The sequence below is a fragment of the Plectropomus leopardus genome, chromosome 3 (genome assembly GCF_008729295.1).
Source record: "Plectropomus leopardus isolate mb chromosome 3, YSFRI_Pleo_2.0, whole genome shotgun sequence".
NCBI lineage: Eukaryota > Metazoa > Chordata > Actinopteri > Perciformes > Serranidae > Plectropomus > Plectropomus leopardus.
The window spans coordinates 28,384,818-28,409,076 of NC_056465.1; the positions used below are offsets into that span (position 1 = coordinate 28,384,818).

Consider the following 24,259-nt stretch of genomic DNA (forward strand, 5'->3'; position numbering starts at 1 on the left):
TATTTGGGTGTTTCACATGTGGATTGGGTCAACACAATTGTAATGGAACATCATAAGGTTAAATAAACAAATAAATGAAATGAAGATTAGAATGCAAACCTTTAAATCTAGGTTTTCTTATTGTGATTTCACTTTTACCTAACCTAAATACTTCTTCATGTTGCATAAAATACAGCCGTGTATGAAAATGTAAGTTGCATGACTGGCCTTGCTGGCAAAATAAAAATGATTTTATTGACATTTTTCACAAATGCCCATAAGAGGTAAATTTCCCCAAACTGTGCAACAAAACGTGCACGAAAACTTTTTTGTTTATCGGTGTACATGCCCTCGTATCCATGGAGCCTGTTTACCTGCTCTGTTGCCCGGTGACATTTCTCTCTAATGTCGTCAAAGACTGGCAACACCCCTCATATCACCGAGGCTTTCATTTCATTAACTGTTTGTTAAGGTGGCAGACAACAGGCTGCTGCTGTGTTTGTTGCTATTTCGGTGCCCAGCGCCATTAAAAGCCTTTCTTTGGTGTCCAGAGAGCCGCTGCACTGACACACTTGGATATCTGTGGCCGCTTTGCGTGGGCACATTCTTTCCCAGCGACGGGAACACGCGGGACATTAGAGGCGGTCACAGCGTCGCGAGGCCACCTTAAATCACACGCTGACATAACAAGAACACTACTCTCCACCCATATCCGAGAAGAGTGTGTTAAGAGGTGTCTCACCTTCCCGACTGTGCTCTTATTACCGAGAAAGACGCCGGTGTATTAGCAACACGCCGAGGCATCTTAGGACATTACTGCAGCTCCTTATTGGTCAGGAGTCTCGAGGTCTGGTGCGTGAAACGTCGCGCGCTGGACACGCACGGGCTTGTTACGGAGAAAGCCGTTTGGATATTTAAGTATTTGGATTTATCTGAGAGCTTCATCACGGTTTGGGTTTGTTTTACATGCCAAAGCTGGGGGAACAGACAGGAACACAACTCATCTCTGAGCGAAGCTTTACAGTTTTCGCCACAATAATTGGTGAGTACACTTTAATATCAAGGCTTTAACATTTGTGTCGTTGGGTTGAGAAATTGATTGAAGTAGTCAATCACGGATCGATAAAAGCTTGTTGTGAAGTGATTGGATGAGCCACCTACTATGTAAATACTGCAGACATGATTAACTTAATAAGGCTGGTATCGACGACAGGAGAATGTCATTGTTACTGTAAATCAGTATTAGGAGCTGACAGTAAGTCGTTGCTGATGTTATCCGTTAAGAAAACACAATAACAACCTTGTTACAACATGCTAGTGTAGTGACAACCATGTTAAGTGTATAATAGCATATTTTGTGGATAAGAAACAACTGAATTTGTTACTCTTGACAAGCAAAAGTTGCTGTAAAATCCGAACTGAATTATCTAAGAAAAAAAAGTTGAGTGAACTATGAATCTCATGCAAGTTGTTCAAGTTTATTTCTTGGCCACTGGGTGGCGACCGAGTATCTTCTTTATGACGTTAAAGGCTGACTGTAGAGGTGAAGTCACCCTGTGTAGGTGCCAGTTTTGTGTTTTAAAAATCAAAGTTTCTCTACTTGGTTTTGAAATGTGATCACACATTTAGGGACTGTTCGTTATTTAGGAGAGATGAGGTGGGTGCAAAATGGGGAGGGACTTTGAATGATTTTTCAAGCACTGGGAGGGGATTTTATTGTTATTATTATTTTTAAATTTATTCTATTTTTTTAGAGTAGGGAAATTCAACTTCAAATGGGCGTTTTTTGTATTTATTTAAAAAATAATGCCAGAACTCTAAAACTTGCAAGTCAGTTTGAAATGCGTACTTTATTCCCCAAAATCTTCATAGTCAGAAACTGTGAAATATGTTTATATGGTGCATGGGGGAGTCATGAATTTACCACAGTTGCTCTGGGAGACTCAAGGAAAATATGTGTAGCTGCAAGAAGAATCGTGGCATTTAAAAAAAACAACAACATAGTAACACCTCTGTACCCCCAATCTGATAAAAAACGTGCCTACCTTATTGGAAAACATGAAGTTGTGCACGTCCACTTTTAATCATGCTTCATACATCATTTGCTTTTGCACAGTGTTTTCTGTCTTTTACTGGCATGCGCACTGTTTATAGTTCGCGTGAAATGGCATTTTTCCTGAAATGATATATCATGTCCGGTGTTTAATTTGCATGCCAATCGCGTTCACTTTAATAGTTTCTGCATTTTGCTGAGATCAGTGGAAAGAGGATGACGTCAGCACTATTACTGCCACTACAGCCCATCTATTTAATCAGATATACCAGTGCAGAGTGTCATACAAAGTCGTTAAGATAGCCATATCTGCACCAGTACTCTTGATAACGCTGCATTGAATGTATCGTCGGACAAGATAGTTGTTATTTTAAGTAATTAACTGTATAAGTTCGGAAAAGTAAACAATTGAGTCCCCACAAATCCTCCAGCGGCCTCTGAAACTCCGCGGAGCTCATTTTGGGCACCGCTGCTGTATGCTTCTGTGATATGGCCACATATTTTTGTTCTATGCTGTAATTTATTATGAATGGCCTAAACTCGCCTGCCCTCCACGTGGGTGTGGATCTCTCCTTCCTATTGGCTGAAATCAGCAGCGTCCTGAAGGAGCTCTGCCGTGATTGGCTGAGCCGGCTGTGGGCTGTGGGCGTATTTTTATCGATGGTGGAAGTGGGATACTTTGTGACAATGTTCATTGTCGATATTTCACTGGAGCTGCCGTGGGTATGAGTGCGCAGCGGAGAGCCTCTCGCAACTAACCGTATGCAGCTTACGGACCGTGTGTTTTCGCATCTAAAGCTTGCAAAGGCTTACAGAAACACGGAGAGGAATTTATATTCTTTTTTTTATTTAGACCTTGCAGTTTTAAAGCTGCGTAAGTGAGCGTCCATGGCATTGTTTGCCGTCAACATACACGCGTCTCTGCCTGGCTTTTCATCTATGTAGCATATAGGAAGACTTTTGGAGAAGACAACAAAGAAATTAAACAAAGAGAAAAGCGTATGTGGGGAATATTCTCATGATATCGACCGGAGAGAAGACGGTTTTATTGTGCGATTGAAAGAAAGAAAGAGAGACAGAAAGCTCTCTGAATGCTGCCTTTGATTTGCAAGCAGAACAAGGGACGGTAAAGCCGAAGCGACGGATCGGCTTCACCATCCTCCTCCTCACCCCCGCTTCACCCCCGGCTCTGCTCGTCTTGTCTCCCCCCTCCTCTGACCATAGGTTATCGGATGGACCAGCACCCCAGCGCCCGGAGCTGCACCAGTCGCGGGGCTTCGTCCTGCGAGGCCGTCCCGACTGACCCCTCCATGAATCTTTACATCCACTCCACCACCGGCACACGCTTCGAGCTCTCCCTGCCTCAGGAGGAGACCGTGGATGGACTGAAGAGGAGACTGTCACAAAGACTCAAAGTGCCAAGAGAGAGACTCGCTCTGCTACACAAAGAAACGTGAGTAACTCTCGTCGGAAGCGTTTTTGCACTAACATTAATTTACGCTTTTGTCCTAACAGGCCTGCTCCTATCTGCACTGATATCATGAGCCGTAATGTCTAGGCTATTCCGCATTTTAAAAAAATGCGAGTTTACGTGCGTTCACCCTCCGGGGCCATGCAGTGATATGTTTTAATCGTTATTTCGGATTTATGCGAGCTCCCGGGAGCTTCAGAGCCAACCTTGGTTGCTTTGGTCGTCAATACATTCAAGGAAACCACTGACCATCAGGACGCACGGTATTGGAATTACGCATAGGGGACGCACCGGTCACTGGAACAGTATTGACGAGGCGATCTGCAGACTTGCATTGATTCAAGCCTCCTTCATTAAAAATACTGAAGCCTGACTGAATTACTAATGCTCTGGGAATCAAACATGTTAAACATTAATGAGTAAAGTCACACGGACCTGGTAATTTATTTACTCTGCTGGTGCACAGGCATATATGTTGTGCATCTTTGAGTTGTTGCTTTGAAAGTGCTGCATGGTAATAGCCTTAACAACTCCTTAATGGTTTCAGTGGATTTCTTCTGGGCTTGCCAGCACTCAGCACATTAGTGCAGCACTGCATGGACAAGGGAGTTAACCCTTTGAAACCTGGGCAAGCTTGCTTGACTCCTTACAAAAACATGGGAAAGAAGGCAATAAGCAATGGAAGATGAAATTACCCAGAAATTAGTAAAAAGAAAATTACAAGAAAATGACCCAAAAATCTATAAAAAGAAAGAAAATGACATGAAAAAATGCTTAAAATTACAATATTTTTGTAAAAATCAATTGTGAATATATATTTATTAATATTATAAATAGAGCATTTAAAAAAATAATAATTTCGAAATCTACTAATTTCTCACAATTTACAGCTCATTTCTTCTCAAGTTGCTCAAACCAATTTGCTGAGGGTTAAAGGGTTTTAACACTTGTGAAAGGCATCTACATGCACCACAAGAAAAGTAATGCTGATTCAGGTTTCAAAGGGTAAAAGCCTTTATTATTTAAAACCAACCGAAACCTACAGTATGAGGCGGTTCCCGAATGAATCAGGTTAAATGAGCCAACAGCAGTGCAGGTGGTGTTATGCAAAAATGAGAAGGGGTCCTTTAGTACATGCAGACAGTCAGCATTGTTTTTCAGCCCCTATCCACTCCCACCCATTGTAATCACCCAATGAATCACATCATCCTTTAAAACCTGAAACCTCCTTTTTAATCTCCTACTGCTCCTCAAACTGTAGACCTACAAGTAAGTCATCGCTGAGGGCCTTTGTTCAGCTGCATGGGGTGAGATTTGGGTCATGCCTGTACAGCAAGCTGTCCTGAACACCCTTCACTAAACTAACTAAGGGAGGCAGAGAGTGTGTTTCACTGCATCGTGACCTGCAAGAAAAGGCAGTTTCCTCATTGTGGAGCAGACCTGCTCTGCACCACACATTAAATAGTAAAGCCCTGGGAATGTATTATGTATCAACTTTCTTCACAGAGACAGCCAACAGTTCAATAAAGACAATAATAGCTGCATGTGCTGTTTATCTTTTCTCATAACTATTAAAAAGGTTGTGGTTTTGGTTTCTGCTCCTCATTTGAAACTGCTCAAAACGGCAAAAAGAAAATACTTACCTCCACTTAGGCAAGTGGCAGTGGTGCCAGATATCCACTGCGAGTGGTTGTCAAGCTCCACTATACTCGAAATTGAAATATGACAGGCCAATCAATACTTCTCTTTCATGGAGCTTTTCACCCACGGCTCTTTTCCAAACTAGTTTTGAATTCTGTCTGCCCCCCTCCCCTGGCTGAAGGCTGTTTGTGTGTCTGAGGAGAGAAGATATTGTCAGCACAGTCTAATTATCTTGTTCTCTCGAACCCTGCAGGCGACTAAGTTCAGGCAAACTCCAGGATCTGGGCATCTCTGATGGGAGCAAGTTAACACTTGTACCAACAGTTGAAGCAGGATTAATGGTAAGGCTCACCTGGCTGGGATTTTATGTTGTTTAGAACCTTTCTAGCATGTTTCTTGAACCTTCGCACTTTAAATAATTGATTACTGCACATTTTTAATCCATTGAAATTGATTTTTTTCTTTCTCTTTGCAGTCTCAAGCATCAAGACCCGAACAGTCAGTAATGCAGGCTTTGGAGAGTCTAACAGAAACTCAGGTAAGAGACTCTGTGTTGACACTGAAAAAACCCAACAAACTTCCTAACCCTCTAAACTGAGCTTTGGGCTTTTTGTGTGTGTTTGCATGGGGGATATGGGCGGTTGTAGCTTTCATTAAGTGCAGAGCAACACCCAGATATGATGGACAGAGAGAGATGAGATGAGATGAGCAGGCTGCACAGGCACAAGCCTCTTTGCTTGTCTAATCTCAGCCTCTTAAACAAGCCAAGCCAAGCTAGACATCCAGTGTGAGCTGTTAGGATATAATAAGCAGCAACACCCCTTGTATCCTAGTAACATCTGTGATAGTGTGTGTGTGTGTGTGTGTGTGTGTGTGTGTGTGTGTGTGTGTGTGCGCACGCGGCTGCAGGAAGCCAGAAAGGCTTATTTGTGAGCTGCTGAGAGGACCGGCACATAACACTCACTTCCACCTTTCTGTTTATACCTTTACCCGTAATCTCTCTCCACTCCTCCTGTATTTCATGCTCCACACACATTCACACACACATGTATCGGCAAGTTTCCAGGAAGTGTGCTGTGGCTGCATGGAGATCAAGTGTAGTCTCGCTCACTCACACACACACACTCACACGCACAGTGCTGGATCATCAGATGACAGCCTTCTCACTCAGTATTAGCATAGGGTTCCTGGAAGCCCAAGCGTGCATGCACAGCCCGAATGGGGCCTACTCCTCGTACTTACAGTGAAACAGCTCTGCTTAAATACACTATGCGTTTGAGTCAGTGTGGCATGACTCACCAAAGTGATCAATAGTGAGAGTAAAGTGAAAAAAAAGGCAAAGAGTTCTGTGTGCCGGCCACAGAGAGAGCGCGAGCGAGAAGAGAGGCGATAAGGCTGAATGCACACAGGCAACAGTGTGACGTATGCAACACTCTGCAGCTGACTGACTGACTCAGACCTACTTCCTTTTGTAGCGTTGGGTAACACTGAGATGTACGTAAGCGCATCAGTGATGCGCTGCTGACTGATGTCAAAACAGTACATGACGGTGAAATGAATGATGCGTTTGTCCTGAGAATGATACTGTACATTAAGTTGAATTTTTATCAGAGGATGTGGGCCGATCGGAGATAGCGGAGTGCGGTTCACCATGGCTCCGTTCCCTGCTGAAAATTTTCTGGTGGAAATCCTGGCCCTTGTTGTGTGTGTGAACTCAGCATGCGTCTCGTAGCGCTGACAGCAGATGACTGCGTGTGTGTAGGTGTGTGCAAGTGAAAGTGCACGCGTCTGTTACTGGATGTGTGTGTTTCAGAGTGGTAGTGGGCTGGAAGCAAGCCGTGCCCATCATGTGGTACGCCTCTGCTGGGCAGCCATGAGTGACCGGCGTCTTCACCAGAGGAAGATGATAATTCGGCAGCAGAGCAGATTTCTCACCTTCCTGTGTCCCTATTACTCTTTGATTCATTATGACTCAGATGCTTTTTTCTCAAGAATCGCTTACAGTACATTACCGTTGAATTCATATTTACGTAACTGTAATCCTGCTGTGGGGGCAGAGAGAATAAAAGGCACGGGGAGGTGGATAGCAGGGTAAAAGGTTAAAAAAAAAGGCATAAAGCTGCTTTAGTGTGTTTTTATCCTAAGAAATTGATTCCTCTTTATAATTCATGAAGCAGAATGGAATGATATAGATTGCAGAGAGATTAAGGATCTGAGTAAGATTAGAAAATAGGAACACAAAAGCTTTCCCTCATTTCCTCTCTCCCCCCTCCCCTAACTCAGGGGCTATCAAAAATCAATCAATGCACTTAGCTCTTAAAAGTGTCTGACGTGATAACTGATATGCCCATACACCCAAAAATAGCCTCGGGGAGATGTGGGGTGGTTGCTGGTCGGGGTAGAAGAAGCGGGTATGAACCCCTGGGCCTCTTTTAACCCCTCACCATTGGTGGATCATGAGATTCATCATGAGTGCAGATATGCAAAGAGCCCCAGCAAGACACACTGACTGCACAATGGTTTTTGTGGTTATTTTGTGTCTCCTTGTGGCTGATCTGTATCTTTCTGTAGTCGTTTGGGTCTGTTTTAGGTCATTTTGTGTTTTATTGAGGTAAATTGGTGTCTCTTCGGGGTACTTTGTGTTTTTCTTGTCATTTTATGCTTATATACACTTTATAGGCATTTTGTGTCTCTTTTAGGTAATTTTGTGTCTTATCTTTATCAGTGTTTGTTTTTTTGGGTCTCTCAGAGATAATTTTGTGTCTCTTTTAGGTATTTCTATGTTTCTATTCGTCATTTTGCGTCACCCTGTAGTCATATTATGTCTCCTTGTGGCCGTTTTGTGTCTTTTTGTAGTTGTTTAGGTCTCTCTGAGGTAATGTTATATCTTATTGAGGTAATTTTGTGTGTTCATTTTGTAATTATGTGTGGCTTTGTAGTCATTTTGTATATCCTTGTAGTTGCTTTGGGTCTTTCTGAGGTAACTTTGAGTGAATTCAAGGTAATTTTATGTCTCTTCGGGGTATTTGTATGTCTTTATCAGTCATTTTGTGTCACTTTGTGGCTGTTCTGTGTCTGTTTGTAGTTGTTTGTGTCTCTTTAGGGGTAATTTTATGTCTCTGTGAGGTCATTTTATTTATTTATTTTTGGTGTTGTGTTGTGGTACTTGTTTATTTGACATTTGACATTTTCCAAGTAAAGGCCAGGGAGACCCCTGACACTTAAGGCCCCTGGGCCTGTATCCATTATGCTTGTACAGTAATCTATCCATGCCCCTCACCCCACCACCCGCCTGTATATGTATTTTGAGGCCTCATTTCCAGATCGGGTGTTTTGCTTGGAAGTGTGTGCATTCGTGGAAGACGGGTGCTGAGCGGATCACTTCATGTCTCCTTTATCAGGATTCTGGGGGAGTTCACAGCTAGCAGCTAGCTAGCCAGCCAACCAAGCAGAACATGACAGCTTCCAGGGCTGTTTCAGACTTTTGCGGGGCGAGTTAGATAGAAAATGTTTTATGGAAATGGAGCCCCGGCAATTATCGAAATGGGATTTTTTCCCCCCTTCACTCCGTCTCCCTCTTTTCCTCCTTCTGCCTCTCTTGTTTCTGCTTAACAGCTCTCCCAGGGCCCTATAATTTAAATGTGCTGTGGTTTGCAAGTCCGGCTAGCTGCTTCGGTCTGACCGTGATGGCTGGCTTCTTCAGCAAGGACAATCCTGGGCCGCCTTAATTCCTCCTCTGGCATCTCACTAGACTTTTTGCATGACATCTAAGCTGCATTAAGCCACTGCCTCCTGACAGCCCATCAAAATACAGTTGCCTGCACTAGTCTCTTCTCATTCTGTCTGCTAAATAGAGGTTGTGTGTTCAGCTTACATATGCAGCCACGCACACACACATATACCAGAACTGAAAGGATATATTTAAGAGGATTGAGTTCAGAGAATGAGAAAATGTCTGATCCTAGTAGTCAAATGAATACAAGACAAGAGAGGGAAGTGAAAGCAATATTCACGATTTCTGGGCATATGCAGACAGTGACATCAGCTCCCCATCTATCGATCCGGGTATTTGACAGAGAGAGAAGGATTATGTGTCCCTCTCAGCACACAGGGACTATTTGCTCATTGATGCACATTGATGTTAGAATAAAAGCCAACCAGGCAGGCAGGCATCACCCTCACCATCCCCCCATTGCCCTTCCCCCCATGCAGCCACCTCTTTGTTCCTGTCTTAAAGCATGAGCTCTGAACCTGCCCAGCTGACAAACCCCTCAAATACATGATTGAGGGGTCACTCTTTAAGTTTGCTCCCCCTTTCATCCTGCATCCATACGTCCATATGCAATCGAGTGCCGCTACAGCAGCGCATACTGGTTTCAAAATCAATGCACGGCCCAGCTGGAGCGCGCCTCAGCAGGCTGCAGATTGACAAATTTTGCCTTGAACACTAACACAGATTGCTTTGGGAGGAGGCTGTGTGTTGCCATTCCATATGTCCCAGCGGAATACGCCGTTATGTATCTGCTCTACTTTTCTCGCTCCCGCCAACACGCACCTCCTGTCCTCATCCACTCCCCTCCTCCTCCTCCTCCTCCTCTTCCTCTAGGAACAACAAGGCACAGTTTTGTCATTGTGTCTAGAAGCAGGCAGATGCAAACTAAAAAGATCTAACAGTCTGTGGTGGGAGTCACCTCTGGGTCACACTCACCTCATTTCCTCCTCTCTGCCTCCCTGGGGGTTTGGGCCAGACAGGTGGAGGAGAACAGAAAGGGAGTTTGCACGAGTTATTCTGCAACATGTCAAGTCGATTCACGTGTGCAAGCTGTGTAGGTAATGGGGAGGGTGAGCTCAGATGCTTGGCTCAGTCACAGATGATGAAATTTAAGCAGAATCTATTGGAAAAGAGGGAATGGACGGAAGAGGTCTACTTCTGGAAACTGCATATTTTTGGATAACAGTGTGTGTATATGAACAATCAGCTGTGCATGTCTGTGTGTAAATCAGCTCAATGCAGCTGCTCAATATGTTTCTTTTTCCAGCCCTACACCCTGTAGACCACCTTATCCAGATGCTAGTTAATCAGCACGATTGACAACACTGGAAATCATTGGAGAGTAATTGTATTGAGGATTTGGGAGTGCAAGGAATTGAAAAATGACTCGAGTGTGTTTGTTGGTCAATACGAGAGAGCATCCTCCCCCTTTTTATAGCACGCAGCTCCCTCTGTCCTTCCCCACTGCCACTGAAATAAAGGCTTTTTATATGCGTGCAGCATAAGAGCGGGAGTCTTTGCTCTTTAGAATGGTAATTCTTTTTGTTGCCTGAATGAAAGCTACAGAAATTAATTTGTTGCCGTGTGTGTAAATCAAATTGTGTATGGAATACAAGACAATGCTGATCTAAAGGCCTATTCAGTCCCCTGCGCATGTAAATCCTGGCCTTGAAAATTGCATTAATAAGCTGATTGCGCAGTATTTTTGCACCTGTGTAATCCCCTTTGTGATGCTTAAATGCACAGAGGGAGGGGGGGATCAAGGTGTGTTGTGGTGCAATCAAGGGATAGATGGATTTTGCAGGGGATGTCATTGTCCTTTTTTTGTGTATGCATCTGCTTGCATGTGTGTGTGGCAGCGTCAATTTTTAATGTCAGTGTCATTGTGGGTTCCCTCGCTTAGCTTGGCGGTCCAGGGGAGACTTATTTTCCCGCATTCGAGTCGTGACCGTCATTTCTTCCCATTCCCTGGCGACGCTGAGCTTTTGTGATTCAAGTAGCAGGCATCGTGACTAGTGGGGCTACTGTGTGGGAGGATGGAGGCCAGGAATGTCACGTCTGATAGCCACCACCAAGTCTAATGAAGTCAATTAGGCATATGCTGCTGGTGAAACAGAGAGGCAGGGGTCAAAATAACCAGGACAAAAGTATACAGAAACATACTCAGCACAAAAAAAGGGAAGTGTCCTGAGGAAATGTTTTGCATGATTACAGTAGCTGTTTCTTACTGCCACTCTGCTTGTCGTTTTTCCTCCATCTCTCCTCTTCTTCCTCTCCCTCCATTTGCCACTTTATCTCAAACAGAAGGTGCTGTTTCCTCAGTCTTCCATCGTTGTTTATGATGATGTTTCTACAAATTTGTCTCGCTGGGTGCAAAAAGACAGCTCATCTTTGAGTGATGCTCCTCTGTATCAGCACAGGATCCTGCTTAAAGGGATATTTTGCAGATTTTCAACCAGCTTTTAATCAAAACAATGTGGGTCATATGTGTAGATGAACTTTGGTAAACTTCCTCCATCTAAGCAGTGCCTCACTTGGAAGAGTTTCCCTGGCTCTTGGGGCTATTGCTCAAATTACAGACCTCTACTTCCGCATATTCGTATCGCCTGCCACCTATGCCGCCAACAGCGTGGATAAAGAGTATACAGCTGATCACCCTCTCTTTTCTCTAAGACTTTGACCAAAATAAGATCAAACAGTAAAACTAGACAGAGCTGATGAAATAGAAATCAAGGTAATGTTACTGCACTGCTTATTTCTCTCCTAAAATGTTTCCAGAAACATATTAAAAAGCCATGTTTAGCTGTAATAGCGAGAGTTTGTGAGTAGGAAGTGGGCACCATACTGCTTCCTGCACAGTGAAAAGAGAGGCTATATAAATGAGGATCAAACCATAAAACTAAGCAGCGCTGATCAAATAGAAAACAAGATTCTGTTATTAAGTTGCATATTTCTTGCCTCAAATGTTGGCAGAAACGTGTTTTAGCTTACAGTTTAGCTGTTATTGCATCATTCGACTGCAGAGACAGCCTGGTTTTATATGAGGGATATCTTTAAATCTGTGAAATACTTCTTTAAATCTTATCAATTGCAGGTATAAAATGCATTCAGTGGAGTGAGAGGAGTGTCAGCAGGAAGCAAACTAGTGAAAACGCGGATTTCTTGCTCGCCTTGAATTGCAGTTATTGCATGAGGGTTGTGAATCGTGTGAATCAGATCAGTATCGCTGGTCAGTCGTCGCCACAGTTGGGAGTATGAGGAGTGGCTTTAGCTCTGGAACCCGATCATCTTGAACTTTGCCATTCTGATCTCTCTTTTTACTCAGCCGATCAAATTCAGTGATGGCCAGCTGGTCGTCTCTTGCCCCCTCTGTTTCTTATCAGGCAGCATTACAGACTCCTATCTTTCTAATGGGGCCTTTGAAGAGCCCCCCGGCTGCTTTTAGGATTTGGGGCATGATGCAAGTCATTGATTTTTTTTTTTTTTTGCCTTCTCTCTTTTGAGAGGCTGTTATTGCATCTTTAGCTGGTGTGTGTCTGCGGCGAGACTATCAATAGCGTCCTGGTGCGATCAAAACATCTAGGTCGATAGGCGGGTTAATAAGCAGGTTTTTGAACCGTACCCCTTTCGCGTAGTGGTTCGACAGGTGGGCCGCCGCGTTTGGAAGCAGAATGGCTTCCTCCTCTCAAGGCTTCCCTCTCTCCACCCTCCTGTCCCGCCCTCCAATCCTCTATCCTCTTTTCTCTGGCACAAAGCTGCTCAGTTGTTCATGAATGTCAGCTCAGTGCTGCCAGCGCTCTCTATCTTTCCCTCCCTCTCCCTTCCTCGCCCTCCCTCAGCCTCTCTCTTCCTCCCTCACTCCTTATCTCCCTCCCTTAGTTCGCTTAGTGTGCAAAGGAAGAACGACTGCAAATGAGTTCCTTGAACCACAGGGACCCCAATAAATAAAACTGTCAGCCAGAGATGTCGAAAGAAAAAAAAAAGAGGGAAGGAGCCAGAGGCACACTCTCACTGAATATTTCATCACCCACCACCACTCTGACACCCTACCCCCATCGCCCGCATCCCCACCCCCACCCTTCACCATCCTTTCCTCTCTCATGCCAACCCCCCTCTTTTTCCTCCATCTTTTCCCCTCCTCCCCTGGCCGCCCCTTATCATATTCTCCCCCATCACTGCATAGCAACCAAAGCCTCCTGCAAAACAAAATACCACCTCCTGGACCTCGACTACTAAAACAAAATGGTTGATGGCGCCAGCTCTGGGGTCACTTGTTAAAGAGGAGCAATTAAGTGGAACAGCTCTGTATCAACACCTGTATGTCACTGAGCACACTCTGTCATGCCACTGTCCATCAGATTTCCCCCTATAACACACACACACACCTTGCTCTTCAGGCATGAGCTCCTCTTCTCTTTGCATACCACTGCTGCTGCATCAGAAAGAGAACAATGAATGGCCGCTTTCTCTCCCGTCTGCCTTAACACAACAAAAGTGGGGCCCTCCACTCGCCCTGTCTTGTGCCTCTCATAACAAACCACCACAGACGGCCGTAAGAATGCTCGCTCCTCTCGCGGGCTAATTTGTAGCCTGCCATGTGGTGTTGGGAGCTCAGTAGGAGTTCATGAATTTCATCTCGGCGGTTTTGAATAATCCACACCAGTCATTATAAGGGTAATCAAGCCTCCTCTCTGTTTCTCCTGCTGTCACTCACTGTCGGTCTTTTTCTCTCACTTTGTCTCACACGTGTTTACGGCACACAGAAACAGCGTGGTGAAGCAAATGCCATTTTCAGACTTAAAATTAAAGGGCAACTTTGGTATTTTTCAACCCGGACTCAGTTCTTCTAGTTTTGTGTCTAAGTCACTAATGGTTGGTATTGGGCAAGATTGTGCACCCAGCAGCCACGAAACAGGCTTCAATTCAACCACTTGGGGCATGTTGGCATTGTTAGTTTATGTCCACTAAAGGGGTTTGTTTTTGCCACTGACAGGCTCAGGTTGTGTCTGTCAACATTGCTGAAATCGCTAAAAAGCCACCAATTTTAGCAAGCGTGAAGCCATCATATTTTCACCGAACTGGGTGAGTTACGGATTTATTTCAACCAAACCAGAGTTGGTGAGGTTTGAAATTGTGGACAGACAAACCAGGATGGTTCTTGTGATTCTGATTTTGCTTCTGTCGACTTTGAATAAAGTGTGCTCTATGATGATAAAATGATTGTTCATTTCCTCGTAATGATCCTCTCCAAAATGTTTTCAAACACTTATAATAATAACACTCTGAACATGTCAGTGGCAAAAACAAGCATTTTAAGTGGATGTAAATTTATGGTGCGCAAAGTGTTTACAATACAGCCTTATTCATTGTCAAACAGTACTCGATTAGTTTTAAAAGTTTTTGTTCCGATTAGTCACTTAGACACAAAAAAGTGAGAAAATAGGGTCCAGGTTGAAAAATACCCTTTGAACTGTGATGATTCCTCTTTATTATTATATATACTACAGTGTGAACACAAAGTTGTCACAGATCGGATTTAGCATGAAAATTCTCCAACACACAGTTGATTTGCCTCCTTCAAAAAACTCTGACAATGTGTAGAAGTGCCCAAAAAAGCCACTGCAGCCCTCTGTTCTAGCTGTACGACTGAGCACTTCTGTTTTGCAGCAGTTGCAGTTTCCTCGCAGATAAAATCAAATGTGAGCAGGGAATTGAAATCTGATCACGAGCAGTCACTCGAGGCAGATTCTGATGGCGGGTGTGAACTGTAACCTGTCTCTACTGGACGTTGACTCTGAATATGCAGCGTGTGGATACAGGCTCGGAGAACAGCACCATAGACAAACAGACACTCACTTCCCAGGGGTGTTTCCCCCATGATCCTCCTCCCTCCCTTTAACTAAACACTGGGTTGATGGTGTCCCTCAGGGCCTCTGACTTGGTATGCACGTTTTGTGTGTGTGCTGCCAAACTGTCGACTCATTCTCCTGACAGCTGTCAGTCACAGACACAATCAGCGTCTCCTCCTCCGCCTCCTTCTCTTTTTCTTTCTCCCCCACCCACTTTCAGAATCCCGCCTCCTCACCCCGAGGTCTCAAACAGACACATCTAGCAGTGACCTTTTGTACGTTTCCATCTCAGGTAGCACCCTGCCTTGTTCTCCTCCTCACTTCACACCCCGCCCTGCAGAGTTTATTGTCTTACCACAACAGGGTAATCATGGGCGCGGACTTAACAATCAACAAGCCATCAGCGCGTTTACACAAAAATAAGGCTGAGTTTCTGTTTATCCTGCAGCCTTTATGCAGATTTTTTGCCGCTATAGCTGTTGATTATTTACACTTTGAAATGCAACCATCAGATCATCCCAACCCCCTTCGTCCTTTCACCTGCCTCTCTTCTCCCTCCATCCTCTTTTCCACGCCATGTCAATACCAATGTGCAAAGGTCACCCTGGCAACAGAGAGGCAGCGGTCGATAGAGAAATAAATAAGCAGAAGAAAAGGGAGAGAAGTGATGGAGGGCAGAGCCTGGCGATTCACAGGGTTAACTACAGGCCAGCATCTCACAAGCACACTCCAAATGCTGCACGGTCTGGGGGGAGTGAGGCCTCTGCTCTCTTTTGCTGTCTTTGTATGTCTCTATTACTTGTCTTCTCTCTGCTTTGTCATTATTCTTTCTCTCCATCTCCCGTCCTCTTTGTGCTCTCTCCTCCGCTTGTTTTTTCGGCTTCTGTCTTCCTGTTTCCCCGCCTCCTTCTGTGCCTCTCTGGGGACTGAAAGCACACAGGCAGTTGGGGTTGTTGAAACCTTTTTGGACAGAGACGTCACTTTGTATTTGCCGGTGCCACTTGTTTCTATTTGCCTCTATTTTGGGAGAACCTGAGATGTCATTACTGCTGTGTCTTCAAGACCTGAAGAAGCTTTCTGACCCCTGAATGACTCTCGCTAAAAAATAAACATGCTCACACGCACTTCTACACATGCACACACTGAGTGGCAGTACGCAGCGGCAGAGCCGCAGGCATGCAGGAGAGGGGGGACAAGAGAACTTTTGTTGTTTAGTGTGAATCCTCTGGCCAAGTCGTGACAACTCGGTGTTTGTGTGTGTCCATCCGGGCCACGGGTGGGACAGTGAAGGCCTCCACACTTGGCTCCTATTAGTCGTTGCCAGAGCTCCAAAAATGGGCAGCCCTTCCAGATCCGCCGCGGACAATCGGCCATTCTGTATTTGAGAGGCAGGCGGGGTGTATTTCCTGGACGTGGGACTGATTTTTCAGGCCCGGGGCCAGACAGAAGGGTGGCCTCTGTCTCCGAGCTGAATGACACTGCTGACTAAGAGCGGACTGAGGGGCAGTGGGAGGCAAAGTGAGAGTGGGCTCTATTTGTGTGTTTTTTCCAATAGGTCTCCTCATCCACCGCTCCCCAGCAGATGTAAATAGGCCAGTGTTACAGAATAGTGATTGATTGCATGATGGGCTAATGTGGTGTGTCTGTGTCTCTATGAGAGGGGGAGCTCAGAGCTCTGTTGTGTGCATTTTAACTGCCATCCATGGTGCAGACTGTTCATTTACAAAGGAGGAAGTCAATAATGCGTGGGGGAGTTTTTCTCTTTTTGAAAGGCTTTGGCTCTCAGTACATAATCTGGGTCCAGATTTAGTTTGCAAATACCACTGCACCAATAAATCATGTAAAGTATTTCCCTTTGTATCATTTTATGTCCCTTCTCTAAATTCAGAGGTTTTTGTAGGTCCATGAGTGCTCCATGCGTTCTTTTTTAAGTCAGCAGTACTCCTTGCGCGGTGGATAATTGATCTGTGGATCTGTTCAGAGCTGATCAGATGAATCAGTGAGTGACTGCAAGCTTTTAAACACAGAATAGATGTTAAGTTTCACTTACAATGCGTCTGATGTTCTGCTGCTCCATCTGTGCCCAGAGTATGCCCTGCACTACAAGAGTAGAAAATGTATTTGTGGTGGTAGATAAAGTTAAAATTGCAGTAGATGAATGTGTGAGAAACCCTTATGTTTGCTTATTTTGTTTCCTTTCTGTAGAAGTATGTGAGCTTAATTGCTCAAATTCTCCTTCCTGTACCTGCAGGTCAGTGACTTCCTGTCCGGCCGTTCCCCCCTCACCCTGGCCCTGCGCGTCGGCGACCACATGATGTTCGTCCAGCTTCAGTTGGCAGCACAGCAGTCCGGCGGTCCCCAGCTCCAGCACAGACACCTCATCACCCGGGGCAATGCGGACACCACAATGGGACAGCCCACAGGGCAGCCCCGCATCCCCCACCCTCACCCGCATCCCACCACCACCCCCACCCCCACCCCCACCACCCACACAGTCACCCCAGCCCCCACTTGTCCCAGCCTCACCTGGCCTCCCCTTCCTCTCCTTCCTCCCCAGGCTCCCCATCCTTCCCCCTGCCCTCCACGCACCACCAGCCGCTCCCCCCTATGTACCACCAGACGCCCTCCTCCGCTCACTGTAGCCCCCCTACTCCCCCTCCTCCGCCCCATTCCCCACGCCCGTCCCACGTCCCTGGAGGTCTTTTCCGCTCTCCAGCACATCACCATCATCACCACCACCACTACCACCAGCCTTCTTCAAGCCAACCCAGCCACGACATCGGCCAGGCCAGCCCTGTAGCCCCGGTCCTCTGCCCTGAAGTAAGTCCAAAAAATATTTTTACATCTTTGTCATGTGGTCACAGGATTCCCACGGATCCTTAAAAAATCTGAAAAGGCATTGAATATATTAATCTCGAAATAAGGCCTTAATTGGTATTAAATTAATCTCTCAGAAGTATTGAAAATGCTCAGATGTAGGAGTTTATTAAGATTTTTTTCTGATGTTGGATTGTAAAATCTCAAAATAATTTTTAACATCTATTTTTTTGTTAAATAATTTATTAAATCCCCTTTCTTAAACTTGTCATGATGGGAACTCCAAGCAGTGCAATCTCACATGCAGAGAGAAACACAAAATTGCCCAGAAAAACAACCAGAACTGCCAGATTTTTCCCACTTCTGTAGGTAAACCAATTAGATGCTTTTATGATAATATAATGTTTGTTGTCTTCCATGTGTCCCACTTTAAAAAAAAAAATGGTTGTTCTTTCAACATTTGATGTAGATAATTAACTTCTTCACTGGACAAAAATGTCATTTTTTATTTTTTGATAACAGTTGGACAAAATAAATTGTCTTCAATTTTGGTCATTAGAAAATTAGTCTTAAACTTAATTCGGAGTAGCATAAAAAAAAGCCTTAAAAACTCTTAAATAAACTTTGCATTAAGCTGCAGGAACCCTGCAGTGAGGAGAGAAACATGCAAAATATCTGAAAGGTGCCAGGAATAAAGTAGTAAAATAGCTTAACTTTTGCATAGCTGATGTCATCACAGGCACTTATCCTTCTCATGAATGAACAACGGAGGCGATGGGTTACGGCCGTTTGACCTCCATGCCACGCACACAGCTAAATCATCCTCCATTAAATTGATTGGATTAGCGGGATATCCCTGCAGCACGAGGGCGAACCCGTGGTTTACTCAGGTCTGCAGAAGGATTGCATGTGATGTGTGAGTGCTTCCAAACCACACTGCACTTAGTCATCGCCGGAGTGCAGTCCGCTTCCCAAATTCATACAGGCCAACACACACACACGAGCCCTGCATCCCTATGACCTCATCCTGCCCAATGAGCTGACAGGGAAAAGGGGGGGGGGGGGGTGTAAACAGCTCGAGAGATTCAAAGAGATTTAATGAATCTGAGTTTCATGTGAAGACTGATCGTTAACCTCGGCGTTTATCATTAACCTTTACAACCGTTTATTTTTATTGGGATAACTCTAAGAACAGCTGCACACACAAACACACAAACACACTCATCTTCAGCAACCAAATTCGCTGTTTATGCTTTCTCTGCCTCCCTGAGCTCCAGCCTATGGAAAGTGAATAAGAACCAGATGTCAGTGGACTATGTGGGAGAGATGCTGCACAAAAAGAAAAACAAAACGGCCGACCGGTTTAGCAGCGAGAAAACGGAAATGGCTATTCCTCATTAGGCTTTCACATGCGTAACACACACATAAACAGACACACAAACACAGAGACCTTTGCCTGGGTTTCAGTTTCACTTTCAAATGTCAGTCGAGTGATCCAAGTTAAGGTGAAAGAACAGTTTGGTCTTTCTTAGCCTTGAGGTAAGAAGATATCTTAGGTGTTTTGGGGCTATAGTATTGCAGAAAGCTCCAGTTTCTTGCTTTCTTGGGTTTCTCATAACCCTCTCTGCATAGGTTACATACATATTGCAAATGGTGTTCACAACACCCTGAAGTAAAGGTCAAAGAATGAGGTTATCCGTAGGGCAGAGCTTACATCATATACTGTATATATAGGGGGTAAATGTTGGAACGCAATTTCAACATCACAAGTCGTGCATGAATGTCGTTCGATGTGTATGTCAACACAGATATGCGATGTGATTTTCCGTGTCCTGAGCCGTCACTTTATGCTATTTAATATTCCTCCTCCAGGCTAACTGCAGCACCAACAGCCCCAACAGTGGCAGCAGTCCCTCAACACGCTCCCGGAAACCCGGCGCCATCATTGAGAGCTTCGTCAACCACGCTCCCGGAGTCTTCTCAGGGACCTTTTCAGGTGAGAGGACACTGAGCTGCCTTTCAGATTTATTGCTGCTTAAAGCAGTAAACACAGCTGCTTTTATGAGAACATGCTTCCCAAAAAAGTGCCAAGAACATTCAACACGTTCTCCTCTGTCAGGTCTCAGGATCTGTTGTGGATGTCAAGCTATGGAAAGCAAAATGAACTAAAACATGCGATGTAAAAATGACCTTTCCTTCTTTCTTGCTCCCCCTCTTTTAGGCACTTTGCACCCAAACTGCCAGGACAGCAGTGGGCGTCCCAGACGAGATATCGGTACCATCCTGCAGATCCTCAACGACCTCCTGAGTGCCACACGCCACTACCAGGGCATGCCCCCTTCCCTTACCCAGCTGCGCTACCAGACCCAGTGCGGTTCACCCACCTCCCCATCCCCCTCGCCGCCTCCTTCGCCCCAGGTTGCCGGCATGACGGGCCTCTCTGCCAAAGCTACCTCTGTGCCCGCCAGCAGCCCTAGCAGCCCTCCACCGACTCTTCATCCGCTGGTGCAGTGCCAGAGTCAGATCCGCATGTGCAAACCCCCTGGTGAGTGACTGCACTCCCTCTACTCATGTCAGGAACACAAACAGAAACACACACACACACACACACACACACACACACACACACACACACACACACACACGGACACATATGAAGTCGTAGTGCATCCCTTGAGGCAGATGTTCCTGCAGTTGTTTCAGAGGAGTGTGTGTTTGTGAGATGACTGCAGTCTAGAACCTGTCATTTTACTGAGATCTGCTCTCCATTGTAACCTACTCAAGAATTCATTGTCATCTTCTGTCTATTCTGTTGCTATTCTCATTGCACATCATGGTTAGCTATCGGCTCTGTTGGGATGATTTTGCATCATTGCTTCGTTCGAGCGCTTATTTTCATCTTTAAAACACTGACAAAGCAAGAACCAAAAAGTCACATTAAAGAACAAAAAAAGTCGCTCATACATCTCTCCTGGGTTTTGAGGCAGAGGAGAAGAGGAAGATGGGAGGAGGGATGAGAGGAGTGGGGGGGTCTCCTTGGTAATGCAATACAAGCTTCTCCAGACCTGTTCAGTCAGGCTTCACTTGTCAGGCAGCGGAGTTGGCTTTGTTTTTGTGCGCCAAGGAGATAGGTTTACCCCTTCAAGCCTGGGCTGGGCTATGTTTAGATTAGATTAGGCTTTGGGTGATTTAACCTGCCTTTTAAAGAAGGGCCGCAGCTGGGACGTGTATGGGCAGCGGCCGGACAAACCCCGACATACCCATGCCCAAGGGCTGGTCCAGGGCAGGTGGTGGAGCTCAGATGATACCATTTTTCAGGGAATGTTTTAAAAACCCTCCTTTCCTTGCAGAGATACAGGATGTTGAGTGTCAGACAGATGTCCAGGACTGATAACATTCAGTCAGTGTTGTAAGGTTAGACTGGCGGGGCTGAGAGAAACAGCATTGTCCTCTGCTGCGTCCTTATCTCCTGTTGAGGAAATCGAGCTAGCCTCTGGTGAAGTGCTGGTAAATTTTGTTGAATAGTGTGGTAGGGAGGGTCCAGGAATGCATGTTGAAGTTTTCCTTTGTTTAAGAAACAAGGGTCCCATGGTCATAGAAAACCTGGAAAAGTTATGGAATTTCACTATTACATTTTCCAAGCCTGGAAAAGTCATGGAACTAGTTAAAAAATCATTATCATTTTTTAAAAACCATGGAAATGTGTTGTGTGTAATACATTAAATTAAATTAATCTAACAGAACGGTGAATTTATTGTCACAGTATGTTCAACACGAACATTTTCTCGTTTTTTTTCCCTGTATTATGTCCCTCCCTTCATGGTTGCCCACTCGGCATGTCAAATAATTTTTAGGCACTTTTGGCTTTAGGGGAGTGGCATAAATGGGCTGTATTTTGTATTCATTTTAATGCAGAGTTTTAAAGAAAACATGCCTTCCAACCTTGTGGGCCAGTGGTTTTGGAAGGCATGCTTTCTTAAAATGAAATTTGGAGATTAATATAGAAAACCTTCCAACCCAGGTTTGGAAGGCATGTGTTTTGCCCATTTTTTTCTTGAATTTTTTTGGCAATTGCTATAGAAACTTTGTGTTTTTTATGATTTATTTTTGAAAGGCATATTTTCTTTCAAAATCACCAAAATGGCACAATTTATTACAGCCAGAAACGGTAAAAAGCTTCAAAGTTATTGTTGGATTTTCATATTTCCGACAGTCCTTGTACACATCATGCGGAATAAAAAAATTCTGTTCGAATACTTTCAATTCTATATGTTTGAAAAACATCGCACAAGTCGGGCAGGGAAAAAAAATCTTTCATTAAAAAGTCTTGGAAAAGTTTTGAAATGTCCATGACAATGGGTAGAGAAAAGCAAGAACACACATTTCTATTTTCATTCTCTGGCTTTGTCCTGTTTTATGACCTTCAGTTGCAGCAGAATAGAGTGTTTTAGTTTGAGCAGGAATGTCCAGTATTCCTTTGCGTCACCCTGGGTGCCCTTACAAGTGTTCAGCGAACAGTTGGAATAACACAGCCTTATTTTCCTAACTCAGGGAAGACCTTTCCTTCACTGCCCCCACCTACATATTCCCCCCGCCCTTCCCCTTCTGCTCCCACTCTTGTCATCTCTCCTTGTCTGCAGCCCACGCCGCTGTTTCCCCCATTTGCTGTCCAAAAACAGCCTCGTCTGTAAAATCCATCTCTCCATGTCTTCCTCCCTCTCTTTCCACGTCTGTGTTGTGCATCAATACATTGTCTGTGTTCATTTGGCCTTTAAATAGATAGATTTATTCCGAAAAGCGGCTCTGAAAAGAATTTGCTTTGTGAAGTAGAGGGCAGTGAGGAGGAGGAGGCGGAAGAGGGGGGTTGTTAAAACCACAACACTAAGCCTCCATTCATCATATGGGTGTTGATATCCTGTCCATCAGTCTACCAACTGCCCACTGATTAACCAAGAATGGGTGAAAGAATAGCCTGTCTCATGTCCTTTTCCGACTTCACTGCCTCTGTCCAACTTCCTGCTCACAGTGTCCAGAAAGCTAAGTGAATGGGTAACCCGTCTAGCTCGCTGAGACAATGAATACGCGGCTGTGTTTGTGTGGACGGAGGCTGCGTGCCTACTTTGTATCCCATTCCACATGGTGTCCTAAGGAAGCCGATGACTAAGCGCTCTCGGGCAGTCTTATCAGCCGACACCTGATGGAAGACTTACTGGACTTAACACTGCGGCTTAACTCTGCTCCACGGAAACCTGCCTTCATTCAGCTACAGGAGTAACCCGCAACTGCCTGAATGTGTGTGCGCAGTCAAACTCGGGGTTGAAACGGCCTCTTGAAAATGTCACATAGCTAGGCTGTCTCCTGAGAGCCTTTACCCTTTCCGCTGCAAGTTCATGTGCGAGGCGGAGAAGACAAGCGTAAATAAAAAGCTTGAACTTACTCACACACACACACACACACACACACACACACACACACACACACACACACATACATACATACACTAGACCACAAATGTCTGGTTAAAGTCTTTGACGACTAGCTTGCTGTATAGCAGGAATACTCAACTTGCTTTGCTTGGGGGCCACTTTTGCAAAATGACAGGAGGCCCGGGGCCAGTTGCAGCAGCCCCATCCATGTTTCTAGAATTTTAGGACGTTTATTGGTTTTTGGCATGTTTCTAGGATTTAAAGACATTTCTTTGATTAAGGACATTTCTAGGATTTTAGGACATTTCTCGTTTTTTGGCATGTTTCTAGGATTTAAGAGCATTTCTCGAATTATAGATTAGTTAAATTAGATTAGATTAAGTTTCTGGAATTTTAGGAAATTTATAGGGTCTTAGGATATTTGTAGGACTTTAAGACGTTTCTAGGATATTAGGGGCTTAGCTAGCACCTCTGTTGGGGCTGCGACAGATCCTCCACTGGCACTTTTTTTGATAAACCAGTGATCACCCAGCTCTATTTTACTGCTGTTTTATGCATTTTAGCACCTTATCTATACTAAAAGTTCAAACAATTCCCAGCATGAAGCACTTTATCTGTATTGTGAATTAGAAAATGTTTGGGAACCACCTGGCACCCTATCAGGGGCCAGATTTGGCTCATGGGCCGTAAGTTGAGTATTACTGCTGTATAGTATTGCTGAGTGTGGGGCTTTGTCAGCCCAGGACCCGTGCTGGATTTGAACAGGAGGGCTTTAGCTTGGCCTGGCAGGATGATTGTTAGCTAAATTCCTTTACTGAGTAGGGTGGACCTCCCCGGCACCCCTCCCTCTGCAGCCCTTCAGCCCCCTGCCCGGCCAAACCCATTGTGCAGGGGCCAGGGACAGGGGCTGCATACAGGGCACCAGGCTGAGCCATTGTGGGGCAGAGGAGGGGAGGGCTGTGGGATTATAGGGCTGCCTTTTAGTACCACCCCCGCCGCAGCTGCCTTAGTTCAACACAGGCACACAGAGAGGGGCAAAGCAGGGGCAAAGTTAGCTCTGAAAGCTTCTCCGGCACCCCCTTCCTCTCTTCTCTTCAGCCCCCTCCCGCCCCCTTTCGATTTGTCAGGTCACGTTAGCTTCGTGCTGGCTGGGACCAGAAAGCCGAAGCAGGAGGGAGAGAGACAGAGAAAGATCCTACGCCCTCAACCTCATTGAGCCCTGTATTTAAGCCCTGACCTGTTTGGCCGAGG

At 45.1% G+C, this 24,259-nt stretch overlaps 1 protein-coding gene across 1 annotated transcript in view; it reads left to right on the forward strand.

Annotated features, from left to right (window-relative positions):
• Positions 1-491: 491 nt before the first annotated feature.
• midn (midnolin) overlaps positions 492-24,259 on the forward strand; it is a 33,528-nt gene continuing 9,760 nt past the window's right edge. Inside the window, 8 exon segments of the mRNA XM_042482293.1 lie at positions 492-1,021; positions 3,257-3,485; positions 5,398-5,485; positions 5,620-5,682; positions 17,017-17,232; positions 17,235-17,585; positions 19,455-19,578; positions 19,804-20,127. Of these exon segments, the coding sequence (XP_042338227.1) occupies positions 946-1,021; positions 3,257-3,485; positions 5,398-5,485; positions 5,620-5,682; positions 17,017-17,232; positions 17,235-17,585; positions 19,455-19,578; positions 19,804-20,127 (1,471 nt within the window). The 5' untranslated portion in view covers positions 492-945.